A 22,633-nucleotide genomic window follows, 5' to 3' on the forward strand; every position below is an offset into this window, starting at 1 on the left:
AGAACCCAGTGCTTTACATGTGCTAGGCAAGTGCTCTACCACTAAGCTACAGCCCCAACCTCCTGTGATGTTAGCACAAAGGGTGAAATTGTCAAAACAAACTCAATATCCAAGACCATACTTTACTGATGATTTGAAAGATAAAGAGGCAGCATCCTTTTCCTGAAGGAACTGGAAACCCTCAGATCCTCCTCCTCTTCTCTCTTATTGTATGGCTCAAGTTAACATAGGTATTTTGAGTCATATCTGTAGAAGCATTGTGTGGAAGGGAAGTTTAAAAGCTCCTCCATTTTATATTTTGTTGGTTATATAAATAAAAAAATGCTGTTGATTACTACAGTTCTGTAAATTACCCTAATTCTGCCTTTGGGGTGTGTTATAGGCATGCTATTAATTTCTCCAGGATTTTAAGCAAATTATTGCTTAAATGTTTAAAAACATTGATTTTTAGAGCCACTGAAAAATAGTTACTTTATCTTGAATATTTTTTATTCTCATTACCTTTCATAACAATTACAACCTTACTGAAGGCTTGTAAAAAGTTAGTCTGTACTTACTGCCTCCATTTTTTTCAGGCTTCCAGTAAATCCTGGAGTCTCGCTCCTACCCCTACTACATTATTGCTATGGAGAAATTCCTCTGTGTTTTACATTACCCACATTATTACGTTGTTCGTCAGCATGTTGCAGCAGTTTACATTAACCACCCTGCCACTTGAATCTCTGCTTCCTTGAGTACCTCTTTTTCTTATGCCTGTCTCTTTTGTAAGTTTCTGTTCCTCCTCTATCCCATAATGATAAGTATTTTCCTACTTTCACCCTGTTTCCCCTTTTTATCCCACCTAAGCTGTCTCTTACAGAGTATTTCTGTCAAAGTCTCTAATACCTATGAAGACAGCTCTCTATTGTGACTCACTAGGCCAGACCTTCCCTCCTGAGCACTGGGCCCAAGTTTCTAACTGGGTGACAGACACTGAGTTCATAAAAATGTCCAACACTACTAGATTATTTCCTTTTCAATTCCTTTACAACAAATGCCTTCCTTTCCTAAAATTTCTTCTCATTTTATGGCTTTGACATATAACTAACTGCATAGTCTGGAAGCATTGATATTTTTGCCTCAAATTCAGTGAATCAGTAAACCCTATGATTTCTTCAAAGTAGATCCTCACTTTCATTTTAGCCCTTCTCCAGTTCCCTTATCACTTCTGTCCTGACTAAATTTCTAATAAGCTCTAGTAATAGTATTCATGTTTTAACTTTTATTCCCATTAAAATTTCTAAAACATTTTTTTTTCTTTTTTCATCTTTTGTCTGCTAGAAAATTCTACTCATTCTTCAAAAATTCAGGGCAAGTTCATATCTTTTGCAAGACCTTACTTAACCCACTCTCCACCCTTCCCTTCCTTTTGCCAGTCACAGTTTTTTATTTTCTGACTCCTACATAATTTTGTATACTTCAATTAAAACACATTGTATTTCATTTGGTATTGTATTTGTTTCTTCCACTATATCATAAACCTTCTGAGGGCAGGGATCCTATCATGTTTGTGTTTTTCATGTCTAGTAAGAGCAATATTATTTTACTTAATAAGAGTTTAAGTTGGGAAGTGGGGGACTTAGGCACTTTCTCTTTTCCAATCCCAAATTTGGATCTAATTGTGAGCTAGACCCAAGGCACTAGATAGATAGGGGATCTAATTATTACCATAAGTACAGTGAATAAGTTTGAAACCTATGGCTTTAGGTCTGTGAGCCTGCAAGTTACTAACGCCAGCACTAGCCATTTCAATGAACCACAAGATACTTCTGCTACAAGGTCAAGCCTCATATCTCATGGCTGCATTGCAGATTTATTTGCTATTGTCTTTTGTAGGAAGATGAATCAAGAAAGAGCTAAGTCACATGTGGCTGATTCTTTAATGTAAAGTCACCTATTATACAAGCCACTCCTCCTTCCTTCTGGTGCAATGCAGAAAAGTGTTACTTATTTCCCTCAACATGCAAACATGGGCTGAAGGGAAACAAAGTTCCCACCTGAAAATCAATTGTAAAATGAATTAAAATAAATATTATTAATCTCATTTCAAAGTATAGTATCTATATTAATTAAACTAAGTCAAAGTCAGTTTAACACAGTATTAAGGGAAATGTCTTTGAAGGACTGATGTGTTAAATAGGAATACACAATAAAATACATGTGTGTGTAGTCAGTTATCTCATTTGCTTTCAATTTGTATTATAATACCTCATAAGTATTTTTGATTTGTGCTATTTATGGAATGAATGATTCCATAGAATTTTTCTTTTAGATGATGAAGCTGCTACATTTTAGATAATGAATGTACTGCTAAGAAAAATGCATCAATAAAGGATGTGTATATTTATGCAAGCATGGATTAGCACATTTAAATATGCATTCGCTGTAATGTTTATCAGGGCAAGGGTGGAAAGCCACAATATAACCATCATTTAATTGCTTACAGGGGCCCATGAGTTGTACTTCTTTATACCTCATCAGTGAGTCTCCAATGTATATCATCACTGTTAATTTTTTAATTTACGGGTTCTCATTTCTTGCCTGGATTACCACGAAGCTTAAAGTCTTATTTATTGTCTATTTAAATATTTTCAAATAATCATTCAACAAGTAGGTGTTCCCATATTAATGAATTTAGCACACTTGACAAAAAAAAAAGTACTAATAATTTTCTAAAAAAAGTAACTAACATAGATGGAGGATGGTTTGTAAAAGGAATCAGGAAAGGGTTGGTTTAGTTCAACATCATGATTAAAATTTCCAACATAAACTGCCATATATGAAAATAGAAACTGAACTTGAAGCTTTGTATATTTATCAATAACTAGAAAGGAGGAGAGAGAATGGCATAAAGGTACTACTTTTGGACTTTCTATGTGATAGAAGAAAGAGAAAGTTTCACACATTTTAAAAGCATATAAAATATACTAGTATATTTGAAATTCCCAACTATGTGATATTAAAACTTAAGTGATATCTGTTGTTAGGACAAAAAAATTAGGTATAAATAGATCTTGCCCTCATCATATCCACTATATGAGGGAAAAACAAAATATTTGTTATATGGTTTTTATATATCAGCATATTCAGAAGGACTTTGGGTATAGAGATATATGTATTATGCTAAATACTATTCAAAAATGACCTCTTAGTAGTTTGCCTTCACAGTTTCACAGTTGCTTGTTTCTGAATGTTCAGCTTCCTCCTCCATAGCTTGCACTGCATGTTTCATAACTATAGCTGTGGTTTTTGTTAGTTTTGTTTTTTTTACTATCATGTTTAAATAAACACAGGACTGGAATTTTGCCTCAGGAAGGAAGGTTACTAATAATCCTGTTAAGTTAAAATTACTACTTCACAGAAAAATATTAACCATATTTATATTTTCAAATAATTTCAAAACACAGTTGAACATAACAGTATAGAAAGCACTGTAGTTATAATTATTTTCCAATTTTCTTAGAAGCATTTTGCTTTATTTCATCCCTAAAATAAAGCCAGTAAATTGCAAAGAATCATTTTAAAGCATTCAGATTGAAATTATTTAAGTAATTAAAAATAATTAAATAATTCAAAATAAGTGCAGAATTTTTTAAATTTAACAAATACATAAAACATTTAAGAGTACGTGTGGCATAATTTTCTCTTTTGCTCTAATTCTGTTATTGAATGTTTCCACTTTCCTGAAGACTTCCTCAAAGCTCAGCTTGAATTATGCTGAATCTTTCCATCTAAGTATGATTAAGTAAAGGCTTCCAAGGGGCTTTTAGAATTGAGTACCTGCTGAGCTCAAATATCCTGGCTACAAGTTGATAGTCCTTTGCTGCTTTTGTCCTATAGTTGAATAAATATAGTAAGTCAAGGTATAATGACATAAAGATGACCTTTTCTTTTTTAATATTTATTTCTTAGTTGTAGTTGGACACAATGCCTTTATTGGATTTATTTATTTTTATGTGGTGCTGAGGATGGAACCCAGATCTTTACACGTGCTAGGCAAGCACTCTACCACTGAGCCACAACCCCAGCCCTAAAGATGACTTTTTAAAAGAATCATAAGGACTAATCTCCTTTTGTTATTATAGAATCTTATATGTAAATGAGTCCCTTGTTGTATATGAAAAAGACAATATCTAGAGAAAGTATCCTAAAATAGTTCTTATCTAATACATTAAGAAAAAAGAAATTTAAGCCTGGCTTATTTTGCCCTTAATTCCCTTTTTTTTAGTTTTCAAGTAGATGTCCCTAATTATGGTTATAAATCTCATGATACTTTGATAAAAGAATCAATGAGGTTTCAAACTTTTGTCTACCTGTTAGTCACAAAAAAATGTTGGTGTAAATATGGAACAAAATACAACTGTTTAACCAATTGAAAGACATTTTTGCACATAAAGGTTAGCAGAATTTTTAAGCACAATGATAATTTGCCATTTTTTTGGTCTGTATTCCACATTTTAATTTATCAGTGAGTAATTAGCTGCAGTTTGGTACAAGAAAATTTGTTAAAACTTCCCTCAGAATCTTCCCATGAATTATTTCATGTCATTGTTTCCATACTTAAGAGTATTTTTATTTCTTCCATGTAACTGTGTTCCTGTGTTAAATTCACACAACTGACATTTGCCACCAATACTTTCCCTTCTGGTATCAAATAAGCAGTGGTGGCATATTAAACTTATTTTATACAAACATAAGTGAGATTCTTAACAATGCACCTTTTGAAACAATTATATTCATATTTATGTATGAATATAGATATGTATACACACAGGTATATTTTTATGAAACAAAATTACACTTGATGGGTTGTAAACATCTTCCCAAACATGATTTTCTGTATTCACTTGTAAGATTACAGATTTTATTTCCTTATAATATTATAACTTATCTTTCTGAGCTTGTAAAAGTGAAAATTAAATTATAGAGCAAAGTATAAACACTTTGTCTTTTTGGGGTGTTATTCCAGTCCTGTTGTTCCATATATTCTTTTATTTTAGGAGTTACTAAATGTCCTGTTTTTTCCTGTCTTGTTCACTGGGCAACCAGGGGTAGATGGTCCCCCTCCCTAGATAGGAGACGACCTCCTAGCCCCAGGATTCAAATCCAGCATGCATCTCCGGAGAATGACAGGTACTAGTCATGTCCTAACAGACAAATGGCTACTTGAGTCTCCTAGGCCACCAAGTGAAGGATAACCAAGAAAAATGTTGGTTGTGACATATTTGCTTTCCAGAACCAGAGCTAGATATGTTGCGATTCCGTTGGTAATTGCACCCAGCTCTAATAAAGCACCTCAGAATATCTTACTAAAATGAGAGTAGTATAGAATATGGTATCATTTAAACACAGTAAAGTTGGGATCCATTTGAAAGAGTTCTATCTTGATGAGCATTTATTGCAGCATATTTATTGAATATTGACTATTAAATATTGATGTATAATTGTATATTATTTTTGCTTTTATGTAAATAAATAAAAATTCTCAGGTGCTTTAGAGTATATTAGAATTTGTCACCCAGCCTATTCTTAGTTATATTGGTTGACAGTTTAATTTCAGTTTCCTTGATTTGTTATTGTATAAGCTTATTCAAGAAGTTTAGGCTTTGGGGTGTATTAAAAAATGTCTGGTTTAAAGTAGGACACCCAGTTCTTTTAAGTTGTATGTATATCGTGTTTTTAAACAAAATATTTTCAAGGGCTAGGGTCAGTCTATCAGGTAGGTCTTTAAAAATAGCATCAGTGCTTTCAATACACTTCAAGATAATCTTTAAGAGGTATCAAAATATGTACTTTTCCATTGCTTCACTTTTCTCAGTTTGCAGTTAACCCAATTTTCATATTTTATTGAGCTTGTTATGTATAGTTTTTACCTTTCAACATTTTTCCCAACTGGTCGCTCAAAGTTTCTGAGATACTTTTCTGCAGTAGAAATTCAGTCAACACATGGGTAGTATTTATTTAGTAAATAAATAGATATGGTATCTCTGAAACAGAACACCTAGCTAAATGACCTCTAGTTATATGGGCATACAGGGTCTGTTAAGTGTTTGAATATATATAGTGGTGTAATTGTACCCTTAGTGAAAAGTTGTATAATTTATTTTCTGTATTTCTACACAATCAAGGTAACTTGGGGATTTCAATTTGATAGAAAAACTAAAGATTGTCACTTAGCAAAATTTACTGTCATTTTACAAATGTAGGAAAAGACCGAAAACTGATATTTTATGAAGGTTTCAGAATCTTGTAGCATTTTAAATTTGTAAGACATTTACTTGTTCATGTGATTTATATTTATGTATTTAGAGTTTAAAATTAATTGCCTGTGCTACTATCTGGTTTAGAATTTCTGGGACTAGAAGAATTAGTAAAGTCTCCAATCTAAAATTTATTGTAAGTGTAAAGTCATTTAAACTAAATATAATGCAGTTGTATAAATTAGCTCTATATTGCTACTTATTCATTCAATAAATGCTTGTTATTTCTTCCTATTATGCATACTATTTTAATAGCAGAGCAGTGATTAAGAAAGATAATATCCGGGTCAAAGAGGAACTTAGAATTTCCCTCTAAAAAAGATAATTCTGGAAAGTCCTTGAATTTATTTTAGAACAAATAAAGCAACAGTTTCATCTAATGTAATGAGCAAGTATAGGACAATTACATATGTTGGTCTTTGTAATATATATAAATGTAATTTTATCTGGACATTGATTGAGAAAAATAGAAACCAAATAATAGCTTCAGCTTTTACATATATAAGATATATATTAGCTTCATTTATGGTACATGAATAAATTTTGTTGCTTCCCTAGATTGTGTTTGTGTGTGTGTGTGTGTGTGTGTGTGTGTGTGTGTGTTGTAAGACTAATTTTTAGGAACAGAGGTGAACATTTTAGATAAGATTATTAAAGGGAACATAAAATGTAAAACTTTATACATTTTGCTGTTTTTTGTTTTGTTTTGTTTTGTTTTGTTTGTACCTGGGATTGAATCCAGTGGTGTTTAACCACTCAGACACATCCCCAGCCCTTTTTATGTTTTTATATAGAGATAGAGCTGAGGACCTCACTAAATTGCTGAGGCCAGCTTTGAACTTGGAGTCCTCTGCCCTCAGCCTCCTAAGCCACTGGTATCGCAGGTGTACTCCACCACACTAGGAACATTTTGCTGTTTTCTTTATAATGACTTATTTGTAAATAATTCCTGTTGTTCAATGAAAAGAAATATATTTGTGTGTGTGAGTTGTTTGTGTGTGTGTGTGTGTGTGTGTGTGTGTGTGTGTGTAGTGCTAGGAATCAATTCCAGAGCCTCATGCATGCCAAGCGAGTGCTCTACAATTGGACTACATCCTCTGATATTTTTCAATTTTTATTTTGAGACAGGATCTCACTAAATTTAAGCCTGTGATCTTCTTCCCTCAGTCTTCCAAGTGTCTGGGATTACAGGTGTGCACCACCAAATCTGGCTAAGAAATGCATTTTAAATGACTTGATACCATGATTTATTACTGTAGAGAGTAGAAAATAGTTTAAAACAAAATTGTATTAAGTTAAGATGATACATTCCCATAAAAATGAGAAATCATAATCAACTAGTGCTAAATTCATAGGTAGCCATGCCAACCACATGATAAAGCTTAAGGAGCACTTACTTGCATGTCACATCCCAGAAGCATTTTTACTCATTCATTCAGATCCTGCCAATTTTTAAATAAAATGAACACAGTGTTAGATTTTGGTATCCTGAATATTTATAAGTAAAATGGACATTAGTTGAAATTTATCCTGGGAGACTTGGCAGCCAGGGAATTATATGTGCAGAATTTGAATGTTTTGTATCATGACCACATTTGAGTATTTTGAAAATAACATTCCAATATTAGACTCTTAACATATTAATTTTTTACGTGAATTTTAATATCTTCAGAAAAGCTTTAGTTACCAATGTATTCAGGAAATTACTCTAACTTAAATTAGTTATTGAAGAGAAAAGGAAAGTAGCAACAGCTTTTAATAATTATCTCTTTGGTACATGTTAAAAATCTTCATAATTAAGTTTACATAAAGAGGGAATAATACTTTTAAATGGAGTTTCAAAAGAATTCAGTTTTAATTAGAAACATTTTCATTTTCTGATTATTACTCTTCCTTTAATTTAATCATAAATTTTACATTTACATTTTAATGTACTTTCATAGCTTTTAAATAAGTTCATCAGTAACCTATAAACTAGTAAGCATAAAGCTAAAATCATATAGCCGTTAACATTTTGAATGAAAAAGGAAATAAAAAATTCTGGTTCTTATGTTTTTAAACCAAAGAAATATTATTTATGAATAATAAAATATTGATAATAATAGAACAAAAACATTTTTTTTAAAGAACAGAGAAATTAAGGACATGAAGACATGAAGGCAGTGTCCTTACCAACTAATTAAGGCCTATATGACCTTGGATCAGTCACTTAAATGTTATGGAACTCAGTTTCCTTATCTGTAAATGTACCAAGGTGTAGATGGACCAACTGAATTCTAATGTTTAATATGATCCTAAAACTAAGACTATGCTGCCTTGTTGTATTATGATTAAAACATATATTAGAGCCTAAATAATGACTGAAAATTAGTATGAGTAAGACAATAAACCAGAGGTAATTCATTATTTGTGGCATTTTATATTTTCTTTAGCCCAGAGAATGATGCATAGCTTTATTTCTAAACTGATCAAATGGGGCTAGATTTTATATCCCTAGTTTATTTTATGCAATTATAATTTTTAAGTGTCAAATTCCAAGATAATATACAAAATAAAAGTTGTTAATATTTAAATTTAATATATACATAAAAACATAAAAATGCTACTTATTTGTGGGGTATCATGTGATATTTTAATACATGTATTTGTTGTATATATATATATATGTATGTACATATATATATGCATATGTAATAATATGTATATATTTATGCATGTAATATATAAATCAGAGTTAACATTTATTTCCTCATTTCTCACTTTTTATGGTGAAAACACTCAAAATTCTTCTAGCTTTTTGAAATATCATTTTCTGTGGTTATATAATTATACAATAGCACACCTTAATTTTTTTCTGTCTAGCTATAACTTGGTACCTGTTGATCAACCCTCCCCCCCCACACACTCCCCAACCTTCGACCCCACATTTGTTGAAACACTATGAACAGTAGCCAAGTAATGGAAACAAGCTAAGTGTCCATCAAGTGATGAATGGATAAAGAAAATGTAGTACATATATACAATGGAGTACTATTCAGCCTTAAGAATGATACCCTGTCATTTGTGACAATAGTGTTTGAACCATTCATTCATCTTTCATTTGAACTACTATGTACTAAGTATTGATATCATGGTAATAACTCAAAGAGACTTGGTTCCGGACTACAAGAAACTTATGAGGAATAATATTAAGTGTAGGAGGGAGTTCATTCTACTCTGATACCTTGTGTGTTTACATGATCAGTCTTTTCACTTGTATAGTACATGAATATAATGGATTTTTCTGACCTTTACTATTATTCATAACTTCAGCCTTTATTTACTCCAAGGGATAGTTGTGTTTTAAATGTACAATATATTCATATCTAGGATTTAGGATTTAGGGTAGAAAAGACGTTAGAATTTCCTATTTTCTTCTTTGGTGTTGCTTGACACTCAATTCCTGCAATTATGTTCTATTTGAGGAATTCTTTTTAATGGTTAGAAGAATTATAAAGACATGTCCTTGGTATGAATATTTAGAAGGATCTTTAATGCAATGAAATTTTAATGGCATTTGAAGAATAAAAAGGAGTATCCTTAACTAGAAGATTAAAAAAATAAATGTAAAAAGGGTACATGTATGAAGCCCTATTTATTAATGCTTATAGATTAATAAGTGTCTTTACATTCAAAACCAAATATATATTATAATAAAAACAATACTTTGAGCACTCTTAATCACTTGCTATTTTAAGGAATGCTGAAAATACTACAATGTCGATTCTGTGTCAAATTACAAAAATTACAAATAATATAATATAAATATTAGGCAATATTGGACTATTTAGAATTAGCAAACCTACCACTTTGCATGTGGAAAAACAGAGAGGATAAAAAGCCACCCAGCTGAGATTAAATCTAATCTGATCAGAGTCCATACTTTAGTCACCATGTTCCTATTTCATTTAAGCCAGAGATGCAATGTGATTACTTCTATTGAGACTCTCAGTTCACCTCTGACTTGACATTTAGTGACCATGTAAAAATAAATCATTTAACCTTTCCAAACCTCTATCTCATTATTCTTCCAAAGATAAAAGTGTTACCTGTCTCTTTGAGTTGGCAAGATTAGATGAGATAATGCAGGTAAAAAAATCATAATCCATCTAGTTTATGACTCCAATAAGTTTTAGGAGATGAGAAGAGGAAGAAGAGTCTGAAAATTTTACCAAGGAAGTGAAATTTCAATCCAATCTAGAAAATGAATAACATTTACCAGCATAAGAAGAAATGCAGGCATGTTCTAAGAGATGTGAATAGCCTTTTTACTGGGCAGAGGTAGATTCACTGTGTTCTGTCCAATCCCTCTCTCACCTCCCCCAGACTCTTCTCATCTAACTCATCTCCCTCAAATCCTGCTGTACTGGTTAATGTACTAGTCTCACATCTGCTTTAGCACCTGCCCTCTTGCTGTTGCCTTTGAGATTTTCTTTCCTTTAATATAAACCATAGCTAACTTCTTCATCTTCAGGTTTGCCAAAATGTCACTAACTCAGTGGTTCTTTTGTGGCCACTCTGCTTACAGTTGCAAACTGTAGCTGCTCCCAGTCCCCCAGATCACATTTCTGATTCTCTGGGCCTGGTTTCCATTTTTGCAGTTGTTATCATTTATTACCTTCTCCCACACTGTATTACAGAATTGTATGTGATTTTGTTGTTGTTGTTTACTTTTTATCTTCTACAAGTAAAAGGTAAATTGCTTGAAATCAATGCTTTGTTCACAGACATATTTCACACATATAGAGTAGACCCTGGCCCATATACATACTCAACAAGCATTTTTTTGCATTAACAAAAGACTGATTGAAAAATCCTTGATAATAATGACACCTGCTTTCCTTGTGCTGAAGATGAGAAAAGAAACATTTTTTCTCCCAGACAGTTGTCCTGGGGCACTGTTGGAACCAAGCATAAATTACCCATAAAGACTATGCTGCCTTTTCTTTGAACTCAGATACTCCTGGGCTACAGACCTACTTACTCTGCCTCTCATCCCCTTCTTCACAACTTTGTGCTGTGTCTATCCCTCCTCCCCTGTGCTTCAGGAACAAGCCTCCATTGCCAGCAACCATAACAGGCATCCCCTGTTGATTTCAGCATGTACCATGCACTTCAATTGTCGCAAAGTCTCCTCTCCTGACCATACACCAGTAAAGTAAATTCCTTTTACATTTCCTTAATGTGAGAAGGAGAATCATCTCTTTGTGCTTTCCCAAACCTATACCAGATTTCATGGGTTCTTCCCTTCTTGAAGGATGCAACCTTAGAAAATGCATCAGAATTTACCTCCTCCACACACTTTTGGATGGAACCAGATAGACATGTTCCCAGCTTTGCTACTTTATTATTGAGTGGCCTTGCCCTGTGCCAGTTGCTTCATCTGTGATAGTGGAGAAAATGGAGATGACACCTTCTTAAAGGATTGTTTTGAAGGTTAAATGAGTTCATACTCCTTCAGTGCACCTGGCATACCATTATCTTCCATTATATCAAACCCACTCTTTTCCAACTAATAAGGGAATGTGGTGAGTGGGAGACAACTTTCTCCTCTATTGCGTCCCTTTTTTCAACTCAGAAATGAGGTTTCAGAATGGTAGCAGGTGAAGAACACATAGCTGAAACCCTGAATTGTAAGAATAAGATAGTGTGAAAGAGGAGCAGTCTCAATACTACACACACTGTGAAAACTGACTTCATTCTTTGACTCATTTAGGATGTCTGACACTGATAAGCAAAGACAGATATTGGTCTCGACATTATTGGAAGGAAGGTGTATCAGGAAAGAAAATAAGTATAAATTATAGTGATTCAATAACCAATGTAATATGTATATTCTTATGTTTTGTCTGATTTTTTAAAGGCATAAGTTCTAGACTACAATATTTTGTATTACTTATTTCAAATATGTAGTTTTCTGTGGGTAATTGTGATATGATGGATATGTTAATTAATTCCAGTATAGTAACTATTTAATATGTATTTAATTTATAACATCATGCATACCTTAAGTGTACATAATAAATTTTACATAGCTAGATTAGTTCAGACATTTTGGTCTAAATAGGCACATGTAAGTGCTTTACGGATGTAGGATATATATTACATATATATATATATATATATATATATATATATATATATATATATTATTTATATGAAAAAACTTCAGATTCCGAATATTGAGTGTATATGTGTACTTTTAGAAAATATATTGGGGACTTTATTAATTCTTTGATTTGTAACATATGATTAACTTTTTAAAATGCAACAGTATTACCAAGAAATCCTTATGACAATTTTAAAAATGCTTTAAATAGTAGATTTAAATACTTTCACTTATGTCAAAATCTTACACCTTAGCATTTTCCTTCTCTTTTCTCCATAATTTTGAGGCAAAAAAAGAAAAAAGAGAAACTTTGTAGTAGCAAGTTTGAACTTTTAAGAAGTAGAGGGCACATCACCCCTCTTTGGTCTTTCAGCACCTAACTCACCACCGTGGTCACATTTATCATCATTGTACTTCACCATTAAATCTGTTTACTCATCAAGGGGAGGCAGAGTTGCTAGCAGGTATCTGTGTTAGATCATTGCTGTAGACCTGTTTGTCTAGACTAATGAAACATCAGTATCTAGTGTCTCCTGTTGGCAACTCCTGTCTTCCATCCAGCACCAATTCTAATTTTTTTTTAATTTTTATTTATTTATTTTTTTAATTTGAAAAGTATTGACTGACAAAACCATTTAGGTAAAATAGTTGTCATTTTCATGTCTATTGTTTTTATCATTGTATGATGTTGATGTAGCTTTATTCATCAGATATTTTGTATTTCTTTAACATTTCATTCCACAGGCACTCCAGAAAGTATGAAAGATCTAGCATCCAAAAACAGACTAGGAAAGGCACTGCCTCTGATGCAGAAAGGTAGGCTCGGTGTTGTGCTGTGCTGCGGTCCTTCCTTCTTACAGTCAGGACATTCCTCTCTCATGTCACTTATGCAGTTCTTAAGCACAGGTTGTGATGTTTAAAGAATTTCATGTAAATAATTTTTCCCCTTTGTGGGAATAGTCTCATTGAAGAAATAAGGGGTATTTTGGAGGTTTAAAAGAAAATCACATTCTTTTCATGGTCATTCTGATTATTAATGAGGATTAAACCCACATTCATTTTTATATACTATTGGGACTTTCTTGTTTGAGAGATTATATTAAATATTTCCACAAACATAATGCCTGGAATATGCAGATCTGTTAAATATGTGTTATGTATATGAATAATGTCATCTTTGAAAAAGTCTCTTTTCTTCAAAAGGATAATCTGTGACTCTTGTGTTTTGTAACCATAGACAAATGCTGATTTCATGCAAAAATTATAAGGAATTACTGACCTGTGTACAATTCATCACATTCCACACATTTTTTTAGTATTTTTAGGAACAATATTGCAGAAAACACTTATAAATCCCAAATAACACATTCATTTGTTCAGTTTAATACAAATATGAAGTATTATAATATTATATAAGAATAATATAAGAATATGTTTAAGGATAACATATTCAGTTTTTCACTTCATTCTCAAAAATTTTTCATTTCATTCTCAACAATTGTTGAGAGCAGGTGTGGGGACATAGATTTAGAAGAATGAATGCATTCAGTCATCACAGCTGTTACTACAGAGGTATGCACAGGTAGAGTAAAAACAGATATGTAGGGTCAGAATGAAATTAAACTGTTTGATAAATAGATATCACTTGAACTAAGTCTAGATAGATAAAAGCAGATGTGAAAAGTAGACTGTTTCATGAGAAAGAACAATGTAAAAAAAAAACACTAAAGCTTGAAATATCTTTTTGAGTTTATAGAAAATGTACCAGTTTTGGAATGGAGAACAGGATCCTGGGAGTTGAAAATGGATGCTGAAAATAAAAATAGAGATATCCTGAGAGTTTAAATGAATGACAGGACTGCCTTGTTAATGGTGTACCAAAGAACCTCAGCAACTTTATGAGCCATTGATATGCTTTAAACACAGGAGGGTGGAGATTGATTTTAACTTACAAAATTATAGATCACCTTGGGAACATTTTGGAAGGTGGATGGAAAGGACCAAGGTTGGTTTCAGGGCACCAGCTAGGTTATCATATCAGGCTTATTTGAGATAGAATCTGTATAGTTCAGGGATTCGTTCATTTAACAAGCATGTGCCAAGTTATGTGCTAAATTCAAGGATCAATGTCCTAAGCAATAACAACAACAACAACAGCAACAAGAGAGAGAGAGAGAGAGAGAGAGAGAGAGAGAGAGAGAGAGAAAAGAAAAAGGAAATCTTCCTAAAGGATGTAGAGGATATTGCCACTGAGTTAAGACCCAAAAAGTGAGAAGATATGGGATATGTCAGGTGATGAGTAAAGGAGTTGAAGTCTACTCCTAGTAGTGGTACATGGAGATGTTGAGTATTTAGAGAACTTAATTTACAGAGGAATAAGGGTGCAGGGGACTCAAAAAAGTCTTAAATTGGAAAAGGAATTGGACTTTGGGAAGAAAATGAAGCACAGAGTTCTGACAGTTACATAGACAGCCTGAAATTAAATAATACCAATTGCATTTCTGTTTTCACATTCTTTAATCTCAGCCCAGCTCTCTCAAATACGTAACACTAACCTTTTATACATGTAGGTTTGTTTGGTTATAATTAAATTTCTTAGTTGAATTTTAGTAGAATATTATGAATTACATAGGTAGCTTTAAGTGAATTATTGAATAGTTAGGTACAGAAGAATTAATTTGGATTTTCTAGGTTACATTTGTTTTCATTTCTTCAGAAGACAACATAGTTTCCATCTAACTACAGGTGAAGTAAGGTCATAGTGCTTTTCACATTCACTTTTTTTTCCCCCCTTACTGTGCTGAAGATCAAACCCAGGGCCTCATGCATGCTAGGAAAGCTCTCTACCTCTTAGATACACTCCCCACCTGGATAGTGAATCTTTCCACCTTTGGGAGTTAACAACTTACAAACATGAATCATACCACTCCATCATGCATTGATTTTTGGCAAAAATTACTGTGAAAATAACATGGTTTAAAGACCCTTTGTTGGCATGAGCAAACTGGCCCCATGAGGAATAGCTCATAAGAAAATATTTTGAAAAATATAATAGTCAGTTACAGATAGAAGGCAGGCAGAACTGATTTCTGTCTTCTGTGCTTGGGAAGCTCTTTCATAAAAGTCTAGCTTTTCTCCTCCATGTAAATTCACCTCTGAGAACTGCTAGCATCCTTTCTACATTCTATTCTGGTGACTTTTCTTCTTTTGGAACCAACACTCTGCATCCTGACTGTGGATGGTTTGTTTAGACATCTACTTAGCCTTGCTTAAATGTATGCTTTATTTTGTGCTGTTGCTTTTGGAAAGTGCCTGTGCTGCTCTGTAAGGGGCCATCATAGGAGGAGTTATTTTGATGACTTCAAATACCACATGTATGTGGTATACCATCCTTTAATAAGTCATTAAAACAAACAAACAAAACTAAAACTGGACTTTTTTAATGTCAATAGAAGCAATTTCTGCAAGTCCTATTTTCAGCAATAGAAATATCTGACTAAAGCTTTAAAGTTTTGCTGAGAAATGTGTATAACTTAAGTCCAAGTTTTAGGTGAAGAACATAGACATGGAACAAATTTTGTAGTTAAGTATTTAGATATGCATTTGGAGATAGTAAGATAGAGTATGCAGTATACATGTTTATATATATGGCACAATGGGTTCTCCTTAGATGCCATTTTCCATTTGTTTCTATCCTACAAATATCAAAACATAATTATTTCAAGTCCTTCCAAGCAACTTTATATGTGGGCATATATTTTATGTTTTGTACTAAAAAATTGATAGCACATCCGAGATGTGAAATTACTGTTTCTCATTTTATGGTGTAGAAACAAATACTATATCAATAAGCAGAAAAGAGAGAAAATGTTGGAGCACAACAGACTTGTGTGGATCCTAACTCCAACACATTCTATCTCTGTCTTTTTGCAAGTCACTATGATCCTCAGTTTTTCATTTGTACAATAGTAATAATTATAGTTCTCAGGGTGTAAGAATTTAAAAAAGTATACATAGATAAGTATGTGTGTGTATACACACATAGCATACACACACATTCAATGCCTGGCATTTACATATGCCCTGCATTGATGATCAGTAAATTTCTTACCATTTTTCTTATCCATCATTCCCTCCCTGCCATGTTCACTGACATGGTTGTTCTAAACCTCTGTCATTCTTTTTGCATCCTCAAGTTCTTATCACACCCCATTTCATGGAAAAGATCAATGCATTACAGCCTGGATTCTCCAAGCTTTTCACTCAAATACCTTGGAATTTCTTGATTAATTTTCCTAAAAAAAAACAATACTTATATCCATTATCTCTCCTCTGCAAAATCCTCCTCATCTCTCTTCAAGTTCTCCATTTCCTCTCTCCAGTTTCCCTTCCTATAATTCAGCTTGCTGCCACATCCCCTCTCTTCCTCAGGCAAAGTGGCTTTCTATTTATTCTTTGTTCTGTACTCTCCTGCTTGTCTACAATGGCTAGTGTCAGGAACTGCTTCATTATTGAGGGGCTTTTATTTCATGTGAAAGGTAAACCAAATCTTACTAAATGATTAATCTCAAATATCATAGGCTATTTTCAGGCTCTGCAAGCCTCCATGTGGCTCAACAAATGATGCATTAAGTCACCTATTCTGGAACTGTACAATATTCAGCCAGGAAATTAATTTTCCCCTGAAGTTGCTTTTTGTATCTTTGCTATTTAGTTTGGTTGCACATCTAAATTATTCACTTATCATGTCCCACTCAAGTTGTTCTTTGGTACTTATAAATTGCATAAAGGAAGAGCACAAGATTTTATTGAAATTGTAATAATCATGAAATTTCTCATTACTTGGGTGAAAAACTGTATGACTGAATTTTAGACCACATTCAGTATGTGTAGTTTGAATAGGATTGTTACAATTTCTAATCATGATGGCTTCTAAAGGAAAAAATAGATAAAACTCACTCAGTGTCATTCAAAAGGACTTTGTCATGTAATCCTTCCCTTATCAAATTTATACAGTTGAGTAATGTGAAAGTCAATTCAGAATGAATGATTTAATATTAAGTATTAATACTAATATTTTAATAAAATGGAATATTGTCAGTTCCTTTTTTATCTTCATTTGGAAATGGAGGTAATAATCCATGTTTCAGGATATAAAATAGGATCTGATAAAACATTAATCTATAACTAAAGAAGATGAAAGACCTGAGCTGTACCTTTTTGTTCTCTTCATCCTGATATTTGCCATTTTATTGTTCTAAAATGCAAGAGATACCCTGAATCAAAATTACTGTAACTCTGAAAATTATTTTACTTAAAAAAAGATTATCAATCTAAATACAGATTGAATAAAGTACTCATTAATATACTTTTGGTAGTCAATATGTATTCTTTATTTTTATCCACTTCAAGTTACTTAGTACATCAATTTTATAGCATTGCTTTAGAAGAATGAGATGTTGGTCAGATGCAGTGGCACACGTCTGTAATCCCAGAAGCTCTGGAGGCTGAGGCAGGAGGATTGCAAGTTCAAAGACAGCCTCAGCAATGTTGAGGTGCTAACCAATTCAGTGAGACCTTGTATCTAAATAAAATACAAGTTAGGGGGATGTAGCTTAGTGGTCAAGTATCCCTGAGTTTAATCCCCAGTCCCCCCCCCCAAGAAAATGAGATGTTATTTAATTTCTTCTGGCATAATAGGTATTTTAATTATGAATTTTATTTAAAGTGTACTGAAAATTATGAAAAAGGCAAAAGTATTTGTTTTAAATACATTTTATACATAAGGTTTTTTTTATTCTTAATCCTTAATTCAGAAATTGGTTCCATAAAAATTTTGAACATCATTTGGAGATAGTTGTCAATATATTGACAGATATCTTTTTAGATACTGTTATATCCAAAAACATGTTTTCCTCACATGTCAACCACTGGCACCTAATTATATGAATTAATGAGACATTCTGCATTTTTAATATTAGTCTATTTTTAATCTCCTTAGATTATTCTCAGAAGACATCCTCCTTTTGCTGTTTGCCATGAACTTGCTTATTGCAAAGAAACATTATGAACCTTGTAAAAATATACAAAGATTTCTACTGTGCATTATTTCTTCTTGAAGGCATGTACTTGAAGTATCCCCATGTTCATCATTCTAATTATTCTGACTCATTCAATCAACATATCTGTGTTGAGCTCTTGCTGTCCATACAGCTATGTTTTAGCACTGGAGATAGAGCTCAGAAAAAGATGAGAGACAGAACTCTGTGTCCCTGTGGAACTTATAGGAGGTTCATTATTTCAGAGCAACCTAGACTTTCCCTTTAAAAACTATATGACATTCACATTTGCAATAATAACTTGTCAGTTTGATTTGAATTTCATTTCAGTAATTGTGTGACGGGTTTTCTTCTGGTTCTTTAAAAATCACTGTCTTATGAGAGTAACCAGGTTTTCCTTGGACAGATGTGTTGGTATAAAGTTAATGTGAACCTGCTGACTGAAGATCTTTTTTGGCCCTAATGTTTTAGGGTTCTCCCACCATGTCTTTCTAGAAGGGGACACGCAGCCCCAAGAGCGACTGATCAACCAGTCATTAGGGGAAAACATCCCGCTCGCTCAAGGTCGAGTGAGCACTCTAGTGTCAGAACACTGTGTTCTATGCACCACCTTGCCCCTGGAGGGTCGGCGCCACCTTCTCCGCTTCTGACAAGGTTGCTATTCAGTGTCAGCCCAGCATTCATGTCCTGCCTCCGGGTGTTGGTGTGGTGTTGTATCTTCCTGAGCACTCAAAGCTTTCACTCATTATGACACCATAATTTTTAATTCTTTTTCTGTGGCACTTAAACCTCTCCACATCCTCTACTACTTACATCTATCTTTAATTCTGCCAGTTAGCTATCATTGAAACTTAAATTGACTGTGTTATGTCCTTTCATCTGTTTGTGGCATATTCATATACAATTTATTAATTATGTGAAATTCTGTATGATAAATTATTTGGAATTAAATATGTATTTGCTTTTTAAAAGTGTAAGAGGAATTAAAAAACATAATCTTCCATGTGTTCAGTGAAGTCTTAGAGCATCTTAAAGTTCTTCAGTTAAACAAAAAGTTTGAATGCCAACAGATGGAGGTCAGCTTATTCCTGGACAGTAGTAATGTATCTGCATGCTTCTCAAATTCTCATTTGTAATTTCAGTCCTTGTGTCAATATATTTCATAGCATGTGCCCAGGATTATTTTAAATACCTTTCAAGGTTTTTTCTACTTAAAGTACAAGTGAGTGGTAATTTTGTAAAAGTATCTCCAATTAGAAATATGTCTTGTCAGTTTTAAGTAATTCTAATATCAATTAAATAGGAGCACTTTAGGCAACAGCCTCTCATAACTAATTTTTCTATATTTTAAGATCTAAAGGCTGTAATTAGATATGTTTGTTTCAGCACTACCAAACAGGAATAACTTGCCCAGAAATCACAACTTCATGGAAAGTTAAAAAGAAGTGAATGGATTCAGCTCCATTCAGGAATTCATTATCAAAGCTGTGTGTAGAAGACATTGATCTGTTCTTTTGAGCTCCTTTTGTATTATTCCTTTTACACATAGCATTAAAAAGAACTTGATTTTTCTTCCAATGACCCAGTTAGAGGTTTTATATCTGTTTTAGTAACAGGAAGAAGGGAAAGATTTTTTGTCTGGCTGTATTGGAATTTCATCCCTTCCTCTGTTTTATGCCTGCAGAATGCATCGACAAGGAAGTCCAACCCAGTCTCCTCCAGCAGACACATCCTTCAGCAGTCGCAGGGGAAGACAGCTCCCTCAGGTGCCAGTGAGAAGCGGCAGTATAGAACAAGGTATCCTATATGGAGAGATCCTTGCCCAAAAATCTTGGATTTGAGAACCTCCTCTTTTTATAATCCTTATATTAAATGAATAATATTTTGGGATAATATGTAGTTTGCTGAATCCTAAGAAGTTAAATTTCTTAGAATTTTATCCCCAGTACCCCAGTGGTTCCTGGTTTTGTTGACCAAGTAAACCAACAAGTTTTGGCTGGTCACATGTCAGAATGGGTGGAGGCCTGCAAACATGGTTTTACAAAGGTAAAAAGATAGAAGATAAAATTAGGAGAACCCCAGTGTGATATGGTATTTTACATATTAAAAGAAGATTTGCCTTAACCTATTTTTAAAACATATTTAAAAAATTAAACAGTCATTTTGAATGCTTTACTAGTGTTTTTTTTTTATTTTACCTTGATTAACAGTATCTTGTATTTTTTATATAAGTTTAAAGATGGAAAGCTGTCTTAGAGCACTTACTTTAGAGATTCTCTCACTTTGAGCATGTATACATTATTTTCCTAAGGGGAGGAGCGAGTGCACATGTGTGTGCATGTGAATGTGTGTGTGATTTGATAGCAGAAACTAAATTTTAAACTACATGAGCCAGATGACTTAAATAGTGGGTTAAAAAATCAGTATTTATTGTATGTCCCATTTCTCAGTAAGTGACAAGATTTATCAGTATTCATTATCACATATTTCTTATCAAGGATTTAAAAATTATTGAAATAACTTTTATTGAGTGGTAGTGTAAATGCAGTGAACTGATATTTGAACATGCATTGAGAATCTTCCTCCCTGTGAAACAACTGAAAGGTTAACATTTTGAATATTTTTTTTCAACAGTGTTGATTGTTGCTGATGTAAAACTTGCATTTCACTCCATATTGAGTGTGCTGGATACATTTCTCTCATTACTCGAAGTGCTTTACTGAATGTGTCACAGAAATGTTAAAGATCTGTGAAGATAAATACTTTGTCTCAAAGACTGATGTGGCATAGTTTGCCATGCAGAATAGTTGATTATAGAAATATAGTGTTGATTTTAAGAGGTATCGACTTATTAATAGAGTAATGCTGGTACAATAAACTCTGAATTTGTATTTTTTTAAATCATACTTCCTGTTGATATATCATGCTTTAGTTTTTAGGGTTGTTTTAAAGGCATCAATTAATCTGGAAAATATGATACTTTGTGAAATCTGACTTTCTTTTCTAAAATGGCAGTTACTTTATTTAAATTATGAATTTACATGTTTAACAAACTTTTTTGTCTCTTTTCTGGGAACATTTTGGAGAGAACTATCTATAATTAATGTTATTAAAACTAACCCAGATGAAATTATTTAATGTTTTAACAAATAAAAACTGGTGTTTATGTAAATTATTCTCCCTGAACTCCTGTTGCACAACTGAAAGACTACAGATTTTGGTGTTTGGCTACAGACTTGTTGTTACTGGTTATATTGATACTGAAAAAGTCATGTGCTCCTAAAATTCTTTGCATTTCCTCTAGTTGCAAGTAAAACATCTACAGGTTCAAAAGCATATAATGGTACTGCATATAATTCTCAATGGCAAGATTATATTTGTGTTACTTCCATAGAAATAAGAATTGCTTCTGCAAAATCGGTTGGATTGTACGTTGGATTTTTTTTATTTTTAAAAGTTCATGTTTTGTTAAAATCAGTGTTACTCTTTATGATATTTATATTCACAGTTGTCTTTCAGATAAATCATCAATATTTAAGGATTGAGATGAGGTGGGAAGAAGGGAATAATTGAGAATGACAATTACGAATTTTTTTTGTTTTGCTGTTTAATATCACAAATACACTAGTGAACACTTTTGGTCATTTGAGGTTCTTGAAATATAAGATCTTAAAAGTCATATAGATATAGTTTTTGTAAAATGTAAAAAGAAGTATGTATTATATATAAGTGTTCTTTTTCTACAAACATATTTATGGTGTACTTTATGATGTTAATATATGTATTTGGGACTTTTTGTACATAATACTATACTGTCTGCCATCATATTATTATGGATTTATTTCAAACTGAACAGCTCATATGATAGGTATATTTGTCCTAAAATATATTTTCAAAGGTAAATTTTTAATTTGATTAATGACCTAGGTAAGATTTTAACACATGCTATTTAAGATTGATTGAAATTTTGTTCTTGAGGCTATAGGATTATTGTTATTTTTTTATTTTCCTATTATTTGTTTAATTTAGTTTTATCTTATGTGAAGATCGATATCAACTGCAGTTAATTTGTAATTGATTAATTTTCTCCTGCATTTGACTGACTTTTCGTCTCTTTTTAATTTTTT

At 32.7% G+C, this 22,633-nt stretch overlaps 1 protein-coding gene across 40 annotated transcripts in view; it reads left to right on the top strand.

The window, feature by feature from the left end:
• The window catches only part of RIMS1 (regulating synaptic membrane exocytosis 1), a gene marked incomplete at both ends in the record, with an annotated part of 215,022 nt that overhangs the window by 77,475 nt on the left and 114,914 nt on the right, over positions 1-22,633 (top strand). For 15 of the 40 annotated variants that reach the window (XM_081294615.1, XM_081294580.1, XM_081294581.1 and 12 more), the window contains one exon: positions 20,191-20,303. In XM_081294615.1, the coding sequence (XP_081150741.1) occupies positions 20,191-20,303 (113 nt within the window). Of the gene's footprint in view, positions 1-5,088; positions 5,173-13,191; positions 13,264-18,977; positions 19,161-20,190; positions 20,304-22,633 lie in introns of all 40 variants that reach the window. The other 25 variants (XM_081294598.1, XM_081294597.1, XM_081294579.1 and 22 more) reach the window with 5 other exon arrangements.

Source organism: Spermophilus citellus (assembly GCF_964194105.1).
Source record: "Spermophilus citellus genome assembly, chromosome: 5".
In the NCBI taxonomy this organism is placed as follows: Eukaryota; Metazoa; Chordata; class Mammalia; order Rodentia; family Sciuridae; genus Spermophilus; species Spermophilus citellus.